The 14,294-nt window shown below is 14.2% G+C and overlaps 4 protein-coding genes across 4 annotated transcripts in view; 2 read left to right on the top strand and 2 right to left on the bottom strand.

Moving 5' to 3' along the window:
* PADL01_0109300 (conserved Plasmodium protein, unknown function) overlaps positions 1-2,574 on the top strand; it is a gene marked incomplete at both ends in the record, with an annotated part of 2,995 nt that extends 421 nt beyond the window's left edge. The window contains 8 exons of the mRNA XM_028685524.1: positions 1-545; positions 681-805; positions 928-1,015; positions 1,109-1,192; positions 1,357-1,487; positions 1,594-1,657; positions 1,798-1,960; positions 2,108-2,574. The exon at positions 1-545 is cut by the window's left edge and continues 421 nt beyond it. Coding sequence (XP_028536214.1) covers positions 1-545; positions 681-805; positions 928-1,015; positions 1,109-1,192; positions 1,357-1,487; positions 1,594-1,657; positions 1,798-1,960; positions 2,108-2,574 — 1,667 coding nt within the window. The remainder of the gene's footprint in view (positions 546-680; positions 806-927; positions 1,016-1,108; positions 1,193-1,356; positions 1,488-1,593; positions 1,658-1,797; positions 1,961-2,107) is intronic.
* Positions 2,575-3,705: 1,131 nt separating this feature from the next.
* PADL01_0109400 (conserved protein, unknown function) lies at positions 3,706-4,172 on the bottom strand (the record flags this gene model as incomplete). The annotated part of the gene is made up of 3 exons (XM_028685536.1): positions 3,706-3,762; positions 3,847-3,978; positions 4,116-4,172. The coding sequence occupies 3 exons, from the start codon at positions 4,170-4,172 to the stop codon at positions 3,706-3,708; spliced, it is 246 nt and encodes an 81-aa protein (XP_028536215.1).
* A 193-nt stretch (positions 4,173-4,365) lies between these two features.
* Positions 4,366-6,806, bottom strand: PADL01_0109500 (TatD-like deoxyribonuclease, putative; the record flags this gene model as incomplete). The annotated part of the gene is made up of 5 exons (XM_028685547.1): positions 4,366-4,408; positions 4,821-4,886; positions 5,235-6,081; positions 6,222-6,322; positions 6,520-6,806. 5 exons carry the CDS (start codon positions 6,804-6,806, stop codon positions 4,366-4,368), a joined length of 1,344 nt encoding a protein of 447 aa, XP_028536216.1.
* Positions 6,807-8,484: 1,678 nt separating this feature from the next.
* Positions 8,485-8,976, top strand: PADL01_0109600 (conserved Plasmodium protein, unknown function; the record flags this gene model as incomplete). The annotated part of the gene is made up of 1 exon (XM_028685558.1): positions 8,485-8,976. The coding sequence occupies one exon, from the start codon at positions 8,485-8,487 to the stop codon at positions 8,974-8,976; it is 492 nt and encodes a 163-aa protein (XP_028536217.1).
* Between the last annotated feature and the right edge of the window lie 5,318 nt (positions 8,977-14,294).

The following is a 14,294-nucleotide window of genomic DNA, read 5'->3' on the forward strand; positions in this document are numbered from 1 at the left end:
ATGAAAGTGATATAATAAAAAATGATGTAACAAAACGTAAAAATTATTTAACAAAACATAAAAACTATATAACAAAACCAAATGATGAAATAATTAAAGAAGATAAGAATAACAATTTAATTAAAATGAATGGATATAATATAAAAGATATAAGAAGAAAAAAAAAAGACAATAATAAAGAATACATAAGAGACCATATGAAAAAAAAAAAAGATATAATAATAAATAATAAAGGAAAAAAAAATAATACTACTAATAATAATAATAATGATATTAATAGTAATAGTACTAATAATAATGATATTAATAGTAATAGTACTAATAATAATGATATTAATAGTAATAGTACTAATAATAATGATATTAATAGTAATAATAGTAATAATAATAGTAACGAGTATACAAAAAGAAAGAATACATACAAAAAACATTTAAATGAACCCTATAAAAATGAGAATAATAAAAAGAAGGTCAATGAAAAGAAATACAATAATAATGTGTATATTAATAATAATATAAAGAAAAATCATGTAAACAAAAATAAAGTAAGTACAATATTGTAAAATAAAAATTATATGAAAATGATGAAATAAAGATAATTTTAAAAAACGCACATATAAATATTATATATATATATATATTAATCTTTTATTTTTTTTATATATTATTTACCTTTTTAGAATGAAAATTATTTACAAAATGTGTGGTTATTTTTGTTTGATAATGAGGTTAGAAAAGAAAATGAACAATGCGTGGGAAAAATTATATCACTGGATACTTTCAATACGATAGAAAAATTTTACAAGTACTTATAAAACGGGAAAAAAATGTATATATATATATATATATATATATATATATATATATATGTATGTATGTATGTATTTATGTATTTATGTATGTTTATTTATTTTCCCCTTTTTTTAGGAACTATAAATATATGAAATCGCCTTCCGCTATTAAAGAATACTACAACATTTATCTTTTTAAACATAATTTTAGACCCCTATTTGACGTATACACAAATAAAATGAACAAATAAATAAATATAAATATATATATAATATTATATGTGTATGCTTTATTATTTTTATTTTTTTCAATGTAGGAATATCCAAATGGTTTTATTTGTACCGTTAAAAATGCCAGTCATTTTAAAAATGACAACGTTGATTTAATATGGGAAAAAATGGTAACAAATATATATATATATATATATATATATGATATTTTTAAGAAGATAAAAATGTTTTTTTATTTAACAACTAGGAAAGAGAATAAAAATGGAGATATATTAGTTATTTAATATATATATATGTAGTTATGTTTTATTATTTTTATTAATTTATTTTGTAGGTTCTTTTGGCAATAGGAGAAGAATTTAGCTTAATCGACTTGTGTGGTCTACAATTGTGCATAAGAGATAATGAAATGTTTTTTAAAATATGGATGAAAAATTATTCAAACTATCTAAAAAATATATTGATGTAATATAAATATAAACATATATATATATATATATGTATATGTATAAGCTTTTAAAAATATTATATGTCCAATTATTTTTCTCTTTTTCTTCTTTTCTTTTTTTAGTAAAAAATTAAAGGATCTCCTAGATTTGCCCAGCAACACATCTCTCGTTATAAGAAACTTATCCGTATGCTTTTGAAAAAAAAAAAAAAAAAATGTGCATATATATATATATATATATATATATTTTTACATATTTATAATGTGTACTATTTGTGTTTATGCGCTGTATCCTTATTTATTTTCTTTTTTATTATATATTTGTAGAATGTATACAATAACAAAAAAAATCAACAGGGAAAGGAAAAAAATGAAAAGGCTAAAAAGAATTACAATAAAAATAATAAGGGCTCAGAATTTGCAGCTAGTAAAAAGGATTCTTTAAAAATGAATAATTATCCAAACATAGTACCTCCACAAAATTATCTAGGTAAATCTAAATTGATATAATATAATATATATATATATATATGTGCGTGTGTTTTTGAGTTTATATGAATATATGATAAAAAAAATATATTTATTTTTTATTTTTTATTTTTTTTTTTTATTTTTTTTTTTTATTTTTATTTTTTAGGAAATTACAATGTTTACAAATACAACCTAGATATGAATTTGTTTTATTTATATAATAATCAAAATATGCCTAACCCTTATATATACCTTCCTGTTAATGTAGCTAGTAATCAACTTAATAATATTTATCCAGATTATATGTACGACAGTAATATGAACTATCCTATAGATATATATAATAATAATAATAATAATTTATTAAGTAATGATATAAATGCACCAACTAATTGTGTAAATAATAAAATGAATGGATCAGCTATAATAGAAAAAAAAAATAAAATTGATTATGGATTAAAGAATAATGAGGATTATAAAAAAAAATATATGTATTCCTTAAATTCTAATGATATATATGAAGATAGTAAAAGTAGTACATGTATTAAATCCGTAAATACCGATGATGAATATGAATATAATAATAGTAGTAATAATAATAATAGCAATTATTTAAATAACAAACAAATATAAAAATACTCAACATATATATATATATATATATATATATATGTATGTGTTTGTATGTGTGTATTTTATGTTTTGTGTTAATTTTTAAAAACCATTAATTTTTTCATGTGGTTAAACATTTTTATATGTACAGATAGATATTCATCATAATATATTTTTTCCTACATAAAGAGGAAAAATAATATATATATAATATAGTATGCTTGTCCTGTTGGTCATGTTAAAATATTTTGTGGATTACCAAAGAACCCAAATGAATCTTCCTTCCTTGTAATTATAAATTTAAAAGAATTTTATATGGAGGTAAGATTAACATTTCAACTATATTATATATAATAGGAGAATGAAAAAACAATAAAACAATAAAAAAAATTAAAATCATACGATTATATTATTAATGTCTACATATCATTCCTTAATTATATTATATGTTATTTCTTCATTTACATATATTTTTTTTTTCATGTTTTTTTTTATTATATATATATATATATATATTTTTTTTTTTTTTAAATATTCATTTAATTTATTTTATTGTTTAATTAAACATTGTTTCATTCTCTTCCTTCCCCCTTATTATTTGTTTTCATTTGTTTGTGCAACCTTTTTTATTTTGAATTATATTTCTTATGTGTTATTTTAATATATGGCGTATTTGCAAGAAACTGTTATTAAAAGGTTGTATAAACTTTTCTAATTATTGTTTAATTATAATTTATATGTATAGTTTTTTTTTTTTTTTTTTCGATATTTTTATTAATACATTATATATATATATATTATATATATATATAAACAGTTGTAAAAAAAAAAAAAAAGATAAATTTTTATATTTCTCGAAAAAGGGAATATATATATATATATATATATATATATATATGAATTAATTAAATATAAATTGAACATTAAAAAAAATATATACATATATACTATTATATATATATCATAGAATATATTTTATATTTATAAAATTAATAAGCAAATATACAAATATATAATAAAACAAAAAAATTATGAAATGAAGAAATAATAAAATTATAAAATAACATAAAAAAAAAAAAAAAATGTAACGTTTCATAATATTTATAATAATTTTAATATGCTTATTTTTATTATAAATCTGTTTCACTGCATCTATTTCTCTTTTTCTACATTACTAAGGTGACCTAATCCCTTTTTATTTAAATCATTCTAAAAGAAATTAATAAAAAATACAGGATGTGTATAAAAATATATATATATATTATATGTTTTAATTTTTTTTGGATTCCTTACCATAACACATATTTGATAATCCTCATAATAATCGTCACAAGCTTGTGTTAAGTCTCCTTTGAGGAAATTGTTTTTATACCAATTATTAAAACATTTTAAATATTTTTCTTTTTTTTCTTTACATTCATCATTCTATGAATCAAAAAAAAAAAATATATATATATATATATATTATACATAGCTACAATAGATAGAAACCATTTTGTTTCAAAATAACAAAAAAAATGATAAACACAAATAAATAAATCAAATGAGGTTTTTAATTTTACCGCTTCGACATGTGCTTTTATTGTATTTTGAGAAATTGTTTTACTGCTATTTTCCATATTATAAATTAATTTTAAACTTTATTTTTTTATAATACCCTCCTTTTTTTTTTATATGTTTTTTGTATGTTTAATATATATTTTATTATTTATTATAATTTGTTTTCTTTTCATAATATACCAGTTCTTTCATTCATCATTAATAATCTTTTAAACGCGTACTCTTTTTATTATTATTTTTTTGTATATGAAATTACCTCAGTTTCTTGAACAAATTCAAAGTGTTACATCTGATTCTTTTTAAAATTATAAAAATTAAAAAAATATAAATTAATTATATATATTTATATAATAATAATATGAATATAAATATATATATATAAACTTATTCAAATATATTTATAATATTTTATTATTATATACAAAAAAAAAAAAAAAAAAAAAAAAAAATTTACTTTTAAGTACATACTTTTTTAACATATTAATAATTTTATTATATATTATACATATAATAAATATATATATTATATATATATAAATATTCTAATGATTTAAAAATTATATTTTTTTATATATATAAATATTTTAGATATGATTATATAATATTAACATATAGATGAAATTATAATACTAATTTATATAGGTATATACATGAAAAATTAAACATTGAAAAAAAATGTTTTTATATAATTTTTTAATATATATTACTTTTTACAAAATAAATTAAAAGGCATGGCTTCCTCTCTAACTTTATATGTGATTTCTGCAATATCTCTAGAAAAAAATAAAACAATAAAACAATAAAACAATAAATAAAATAATAAAACATTTATATATTTATATATATAAATATATTTCCCATTTTATATAATAAAAAATGTACATCACATATATATATATTTGAAAATAAAGAATTCTTTTAAATATAATAAGAGAATATATATAAATATATATATTTTTTCTAATATGAAAAAAAAATATATTATATATTTATTTATATATTTATTTATTTACGTTTCATGAACATTATATCTATATATCTATATCTATATCTATATATATATATATATATATATATATATATATATAATATTATTTATAAGTATTAATTTTAAAAATTACGCTATATTATAAGGTTCATTTCTCTCCTTGAAAATAGTACTATCATCACACTTTATTATATTTTTTATTTTTTTTAAATTTGTATAAGCTCTTTTTTCATATGTGTCCTTAATATATTCGTATGATGCATGTGTTTTTTTGACACCACACCATGGAGCATCTGTTTCTAATAATAAATGATCTAAAGGTATTTTTTTAACAGCATTTATATTTTCCAAACTTTTTAAAGAACATCCATTTACACCAATATATAAATTTTTATAATTTTGTACTATATTATGAACTATATCTTCTTTATCTGTAAAACTATGAATAACTCCTCCATTTTTTTCAAATAGAAATTTATATATATCTACAATTTTAAAAAAAGTTTCTGAACAATTTCTCATATGTAGAAACATTGGTAAATTAAACATTTGTACTAATTTTAATTGAAATATGAAATATTTAATTTGTATATATTTAGAACAAAAATATAATCTATCAAAATCTAATCCTATTTCCCCAATACAAACAATTCGATTAGGATACTTTATAATTTTATTTTTTAAGTTCTCTAAATATTCTTTATCTTTTTCATTATACTTAAAACCAGGAATAGTATCCAAACTCTTTTCTAGTAATATTTCATTAAAATTATTCACATCCTTTTTATCATCACATATTTTCTTATTATCATTTTCCATTTTTGAGTTATCAACTTGTTTATTTTTAAAATACTCAATAAATTCTTCATATTCCTTTTTAGCTATAATTTCTTTTTCTTCATGTTTATTTTTATCAATAAATTCATAGCAGTTTGTTGGATGTACACCAGCACTTAAATAAAGAAATTTTCCTTCAGGATCTAAAAAAAGAAAAAATAAAAACAAAAATAATAAATATAATATAATATAAAATCATCATAACAATAACAATTAGAGAAAAACATAAATAAATAAATAAATATATATATATATATATATATATATATATAAATAATTTAACCATAAGTTTCACAAATCTTTAAGGATTTATCAATTTCAGCAAGACAAGTACATGTTATTATAATTTTGTCAACATTATTATTTTTTGCTCTATTTAAAACGCTATAAAAATAAAAATAAATAAATAAATAAATATATATATATATATATATATTTTTTATATGAAATGTGTAAGGATGAAAAGAAAAAGGAAAGGTTTCAAAATATACAACTATACATATAATATATATATATATATTATGTATATATTTTTGAGTATCATAAAGTTTTTTCATTTTCTAATTTTTTTCTTTTTTTACTTCTGTAAATCATTTTCATGCTTTTTACTATTGTAAACACCGTCAAACATTTTATCAGTTAAGTTTGATCCTATATCAATAAATGAACTCTCATTATCTTCCATTCTCATTATATTATGATTTTTTTTCAAGTTGCTTCTTTTTTTTATTTGTAATCCTTTATATTTATTTAAAGTATTAATATATCTTAAATCTTTATATATTTTAAGACTATTACTTTTTAAAAAAATATTAGATATATACAATAAAACATTTATATATTTAATATAATGAAAAACTAATTTCATATTTTTACTTTTTTATTTTGTTATATTCCTATAAATTCTTTTTTTATTTTAAGAATAATGCTATTAGAGAATTATTAAAAAAAAAAATAATAATAAATAAAATAAAATATAAAAACAAATATAAATACAAATATAAACACAAATATAAACACAAATATATGTTGATGTTAACAATAACGAATTGTATTTTTTATTGCGTACAATACAATGTACAAAAATTATATTAGCATTTTTTTTTTTTTTTTTTCGTTTTAATATGAACCCGGTATATCATAAAATTAAATAAATAATTATTTACTTTTGTTATATCATATATTTTATTTCTGATCATTAATAATTAAATTATATTCTCTTTTATATTATGAAAGGGAAAAAATAAAAACAAATGTATAAACTGTATTGTATATATATTTATTTATTTAACGAAGAACTTAAATGAAACCTTAAAAAATATATCCCTTTGGATTCTTTACGTTACCACTATTTTGTTATTTTATCTTTTTTTTTTTTTAAATTTGTATTATAGTATTATTCATATATCTTATAAAATACTATACACTTTTTCTATGCTAGTTTTATATATTAATTGAGAAATAAATATTATATTAATATTACTGAATTTTTATAAAACTATACATATTTAATATAAAAATATATTATAGTAATCTATATGGTGTTATAATACATTTTTTTTTAATATTTGTGTGGAATAACATCATAATTAATAAAATTAAACTAATAAATATATAGTTCACAAAACAACGTGTTCTTGTTAAGTTGAACAAAGAATTTGTAGAATTCGAAAAAAAATATATATATAATTATTCTTCCAATGCATATATTTGTATTGTCCAAACCATATTATAAATACATTATGTATTATATATATGTTTTAATTAAAAAAGGGATGGTCTACTAAATTGTGATATTAAATTGTTTCAAAGGGAAAATAAACAAATATAAATATATACATATATAAATATATATATATATATATACATATACATAGTACTATTTTTTTCTTTTTGGGATATTTTTCAGAAAACAAGGAAATGTCAAACTTTTTAATATAGCAATAAATATAAAAGACAATTAATAATATATATTCTTATTTATTATAATACATGAACTCAAAATTGAGATGCAAAAAATGGAATGTTATTAACTGCTTCTTTCTAATATAACTAAAAACAGTTGTCTTTTTATATGTTTTTTTTTTTTTTTTATTTTCATCATAAAAAAAAAAATATCACCATTTCGTTTTAGCTGACAACACAAATTTAGCTAGTTTATAGAAAAAAAAAAAAAAAAAAAAAAAAAAAAAAAACTCTATATAGATATAATATAAAATTACTATCTCTACTTTTGTGATATGTTTTGTCAAAAAGGCTTTATTTTTTATTTTTTTAAGAAAATTTGTTTTAGCTAGTTAAAAACAAAATTTATATATTTTAAAAGTATTTTATTTTATATTTTTCAAACAAATTATGTTTTATAAGAATTTATTTTTTTTAAATTAATTATTTTTCATAATTTCTAAATAAACTTAAATCTTTCATTATTTCAATATTATTAAAAAATATATATGTCTAAAAAATTTTTTTTATAAAATTTGTTTGTTTTATATTATTTAAAATTTTTCTATTTTTAATTTTTTTTTTGCTCTAATTTAAGGAAAATGAAAGTACTTAATAACAGTTTGGTTGTATTATGTCCCATAATAATATTGTTCTTCTTTCTGAATAGCGTTGTATTAGGAAACAACAATAGAAATAATATAAATTTTCATGAAACAGAAAATGCAGCCAAGGCAATGAGAAAATTGTTAAGTGGTGAAATTAATAGTATCAAATTAGATAATGGAGATGAACTAAAAATAAAATTAAATGATGAAAAACATAAAGATTCTACAAAAGGGAATAAAAATTATTCATTTATAAGCAATCTAGAAGAAGAAATATATTCTCAAACAGATTTGTTGAGAAAAGAACAAGAAATGAATGAACAAAATAACAAAATAATTGAAGACAGACAAGAATTCTATATTTTGAATAATAATGAAATTGAAAATGTAGCAACACATTTTGTTTTGGAAAATAATTTTGATGAGTTAAATATACCATCGTTTAAGCAAAGTCTTATAGATATAATTCAATCGTTAAATAATTAAGAAAAGTCCAAGTTAATATATCAATTTTAATTTGTAATAAAATATTTTATACAAAAATGCACTTTCATAAATATAAATATAATATTTTTTCTTTTATCAAAAACAGAATTTTCAGAAAACACATATATATATATAAATTAAGTAATAACGTCATACAAAATAAATTTCATTTTTTTTTTTTTTTTGTACTTTTATTTTTTTATATATTATTATTAAAATAATAATTTATAAATATAATAGACACAAATATATATATATATATATATATATATATATTATGAAAACTTTATTTTTTTTTTTTTTTCTCTCAACTGAACAAATGCATATATTAATGTTTACATTCTATTTTTTCATTTCGAAATAATTTGTAGATTATATATCGTTCTAACTTATATTAAAATATATATATTTTACACAATATCATAACAATATTTTAAAATTACACTGTAGAACAATATATAAAACTGGAAAAGAAAGAAAAAATAATATATGAGGTTATTTAGATTTCTAAAATTTAAGAATTAAGTTTTAATTATATCTATAAAAACATAATAGAAAAGAAATATTATTTTGTTTTTCAAAAAAATCTTTAAGAATAATATTTCTTTATTCTTTTACAATTGAAAACGTATAACACTATTTCTTTTATTTTCAATTTAATTTTAAAAAAATTCCTGAATGTGTCTAAAATAATGAAACAACTTTTATTTATTTCATTGTAAATATATTTTAGATTAAAAACAAAATATTTATTATATATATATATATAATTAGGACAATATATTTACTTAGTAATATATTTATATTTTTTAATTATATGTCTAAAATTTCATCATTCAATATTTATTATTAAATATCTCAATTTGCTCATTTATATGTTTTTCTTAAAAAAATTTATAATTATATATGCTTTTATTTAAAAAGAAAATATATATTTTTTTATCTTCTTTTTTACCAAATAGTATCACGTTATATTTCTAAAGGTCATTTTATATGGTATATGAAATTGTTGTGTATAACATATTATTTCCTGAAATATGTTATATCTATAGGTCTGTAAAAGATATTTTATGCCATTATACTTCTTTTACAAAATTGTGCAGACATTATAACCATTTAAAAAAAAGTTTTACTTAAAAAGGTGTGATTATTTATTATATTTCTATAAAATATAAAATTATATACTTTAGATTCAATAATTAAAATATGAATAAAATTCGAGGTAGTATCATGAGTATAAAAAAGCAAAAGAAACTTATTTTGTTCCTTCTATATCCTTTATATATAATTTTCCATGTCTATATAAATATTATTAATGCTCTTACTAAAACATGTTACTTTTTTAAGAATTAAAAAAATTCATATCAGAATAATAATAAAAAATATATGGATTTTTTGTGGTTACTGAATGTTATATATTCTGCCATCAATATATTTATGAATATAACATTATTTTATTCTATATCTTTTAATAAATATAAAATAATATATAGATATACATATATATTTTTAAATAAATGTTTATTCAAAGAAAAAAATGAAAGGGGCAAAAAAAAAAAAAATAAAACCATACCGATGATTATAGAATATAGTATTCCCCTTACATATTTAAATCTACTAAAGGTAAAATAAATTGGGTGTTCAAATTTGACAAAAAAAATTTATACATTGTTAAACATAAATTATATTTTCATGAAAATATAATCAATATAAAAATTTGATATTTTATCTATATATTTTATATTAGTTATTTGTAAAATGAGAAAACATTTATATATAATTGTACTCTACACTTTTTTTTTTTGTCTTATGTATTTTCTAGAGTTTTACAATTTTATTTTTTGTTATTATATTACAATATGATGAAAAATTAATTTCCTATTTAATAATATATGTTATAATTTTGCTAAATGTCATATTTATAAAATATAAATAGAATCATGGAGATAAGGAAAATGTGATGAACATTTTGAATTTTATTAATTTCATACTAAAATAGTAATAAATTTTTGAGGAAAAAGAAAAAATTATGTATACATATAAAATATATATATTAATAAATTGTTTCATAAATTACCAAGTTCCATATTTGTCATAACTTAATCTTAAATAAAAGAGAAAGATACACAACAATTATTCTATTACTAGCGTGTATAATAGAAATAACTATTTCAAATAATTCAATAAAAAAAATTATATGTATTATATTTCTTTATTGAATTACTCTCATTAATAATACTTAGATATTTCTAAATATTTATTTGAAATTACGAATTATAATTTTTGTATTAAAGGTACTTTTATAAATAATATTCCTTAATTATATTAACACTATTAAAAATATATTTAGAAATATTTTCTTAAAAAGGGATAATATAATAATTTAATATATATTAATTCATTTATATATATATATTAGTATATTTTACATTAATTTTAATATTTTATATTATCATTATATAATGTTCTTATTAATAATTAATTATAATACACATTTGTATTAATCAATATATAAAGAATATATTATGTTTTGTATTATATATATTAAATGTAATAAATTAAATAAATAAATGGAATAATATAATAATATAAATAATAAATTAAATAAATAAATAAAGTAATAATATAATTAATTAAATTAAATAAGTAAAATAAATATTATATTAAATATATAAAATAATAAAAATAAAATATTAAAATATATAAAATAATAATATAATTAATTAAATTAAATAAATAATATAATATAATATATTAAAATATATAAAATAATAAATTAATAATATAATTAATTAAATTAAATAAATAATATAATATATAAAATAATAAATTAATAATATAATTAATTAAATTAAATAAATAATATAATATATTAAAATATATAAATTAATAAATAATATAATTAATTAAATTATATAAATAAAATAATAAATTAATAATATATTAAATTAAATAAATAAAATAAAATATTAAAATATATAAAATAATAAATTAATAATATATTAAATTAAATAAATAAAACAATATATTAAAATATATAAATTAATAAATAATATAATTAATTAAATTAAATTAAATAAATAAAATATTAGAATATATAAATTAATAAAATAGTTAAATAAATTAAAATATTATATTAAATAAATAGATTAAATAATAAAGAAAATATATTAAATATATAAATAAATATAATATTTTAAATAAATTAAATAAAAAAAATATATAAATTAATATAATAATATAATAAATAATTAAATATAAAAATTAATATAATAAATAAATTAAATTATTTAATAAATAAAATAAATATATAAGGTAATAAATAATTAAATATATAAAAATATAATAATAAATAAAATTAAAATTATTAAATTAATTAAATAATAAAATAAATTAATTAAATAATAAAATAAATTAATTATTTAATTTAATTAATATATAATAATTATTTTATTTATTTTAATAACGTTATTAATAAAATAATATATATAATAAATTAATATATTTATTAAAATAAAGACAAATATATATTTATTATATTTTTAATATATAAATATTTTTCTTTTATTAATTAGTTAATTATATTTTTAAATAATATATTACACATTTAATTAATTATTATTTATTTAATTATAACTTTATAATATTTTAATATAATATTAATTATTTTATTTTATATATTTTAAATAAATAAATATATATATAATTATAATAATATATTTTAATTAATTAATAAAATAATTTATATTTAAAATATGATATATATATATATATATAAATATATATGTAATTAATTAAATAATAAATTTATATAAAATATATTAATAATTATTAAAATATAATTAATATATTAAGTATATATTTTATAATAATAATATATTAAACTAATTTAAAATTAATATTTATTTATTTATTAATTATATATTATTATTATATATCCATTTTATTTAATTAATTTATTATTTTAACATAAATATATTAATATGTTATTTTTTATTTATATTTAATAAATTTTATTATATTTAATAAATATTATTATATTTAATTAATATACTAATATTAAAATTAAATTAATTAATTTTAATATATTATTATATATATATTAATTTTATTTTTAAATATTCTTTTTATATTTAAATAATTATATATTAATTAAATAAAATAAATTTATTTTTATTTATATTATTTATATTATTATATTTATTAATATTAAATTTATATTTATTTTTTATTAAATATTAAATTTATATTTAATTAATAATATTTATAATTAAATTATATATTTATTAAATAAATTTAATTCATTTTTATTTAAATATTAAATTTATATTTAATTAATAATATATTTATTAAATAAATTTAATTAATTTTTTATTAAATGTTAAATTTATATTTAATTAATAATATTTATAATTAAAATATATATTTTATTTATAATTATTATTAATTAATTTATATTATGTATTTATTATTATTAAATTAATTTTTTTGTGTGTATATTATTTAATTAAATGTTTTATATATTAATTTTTATTTTTATATTAAATAAAATAATTTTAAAATATTAATTTTATATTTTTAAATATATTTTAAATAAATTATTTTATTTATAATAATTAATTAAATTATTTTAAATATAAATATTAAAGTTTATATTTAAAATTATTAATAATTTATAATTTTTCTTTATTTAATTTTATTTTTTCTTTATTTTATTTAAATTTTATTAATATATATTTATTATTATATTTTTTTAATTATAAAAAATTTATTTATATTGACACATTGGAAATTTATGTTTTTATATTTTATAATATAATTTATTTTAAATAATTATATATACTATTACTTTTTTATATGGAAATTATAATACATTAAATAATACAATTGATTTTTTTATTGATATACATATATATATATATATAATATGTATACATAAATTTTTAATATGTTTTATATTTTGTTATTTATTATTTAATCTTTATCTTTTTTATAAATATTTATTTAAATATAATTATTTATATCATATATTAGTTTTCTTATTATGTAAATGTTTTAATGATAGCTTATTATTTTGCATACTTATATTTAAAGGTTTTTTTTTTTTTTTTTGTAAAGTGAAATATTTTATTATATGTTATTATATGACATTCGCATCATTATGTAATTTTTATATTGAACTTTTTTAAGTATATATTTTTTGGTATCACTTTCATTATTTCGTTATTAACATAACATAAGTTTGCTATATTGCGAAATAAGAATTAGAAATCATTTATTTTTCATCTGTTCTTTGTTATATAATATTTTTCATATAT

This window comes from Plasmodium sp. gorilla clade G2, assembly GCF_900097015.1.
Source record: "Plasmodium sp. gorilla clade G2 genome assembly, chromosome: 1".
Lineage (NCBI taxonomy): Eukaryota > Apicomplexa > Aconoidasida > Haemosporida > Plasmodiidae > Plasmodium > Plasmodium adleri (nom. inval.).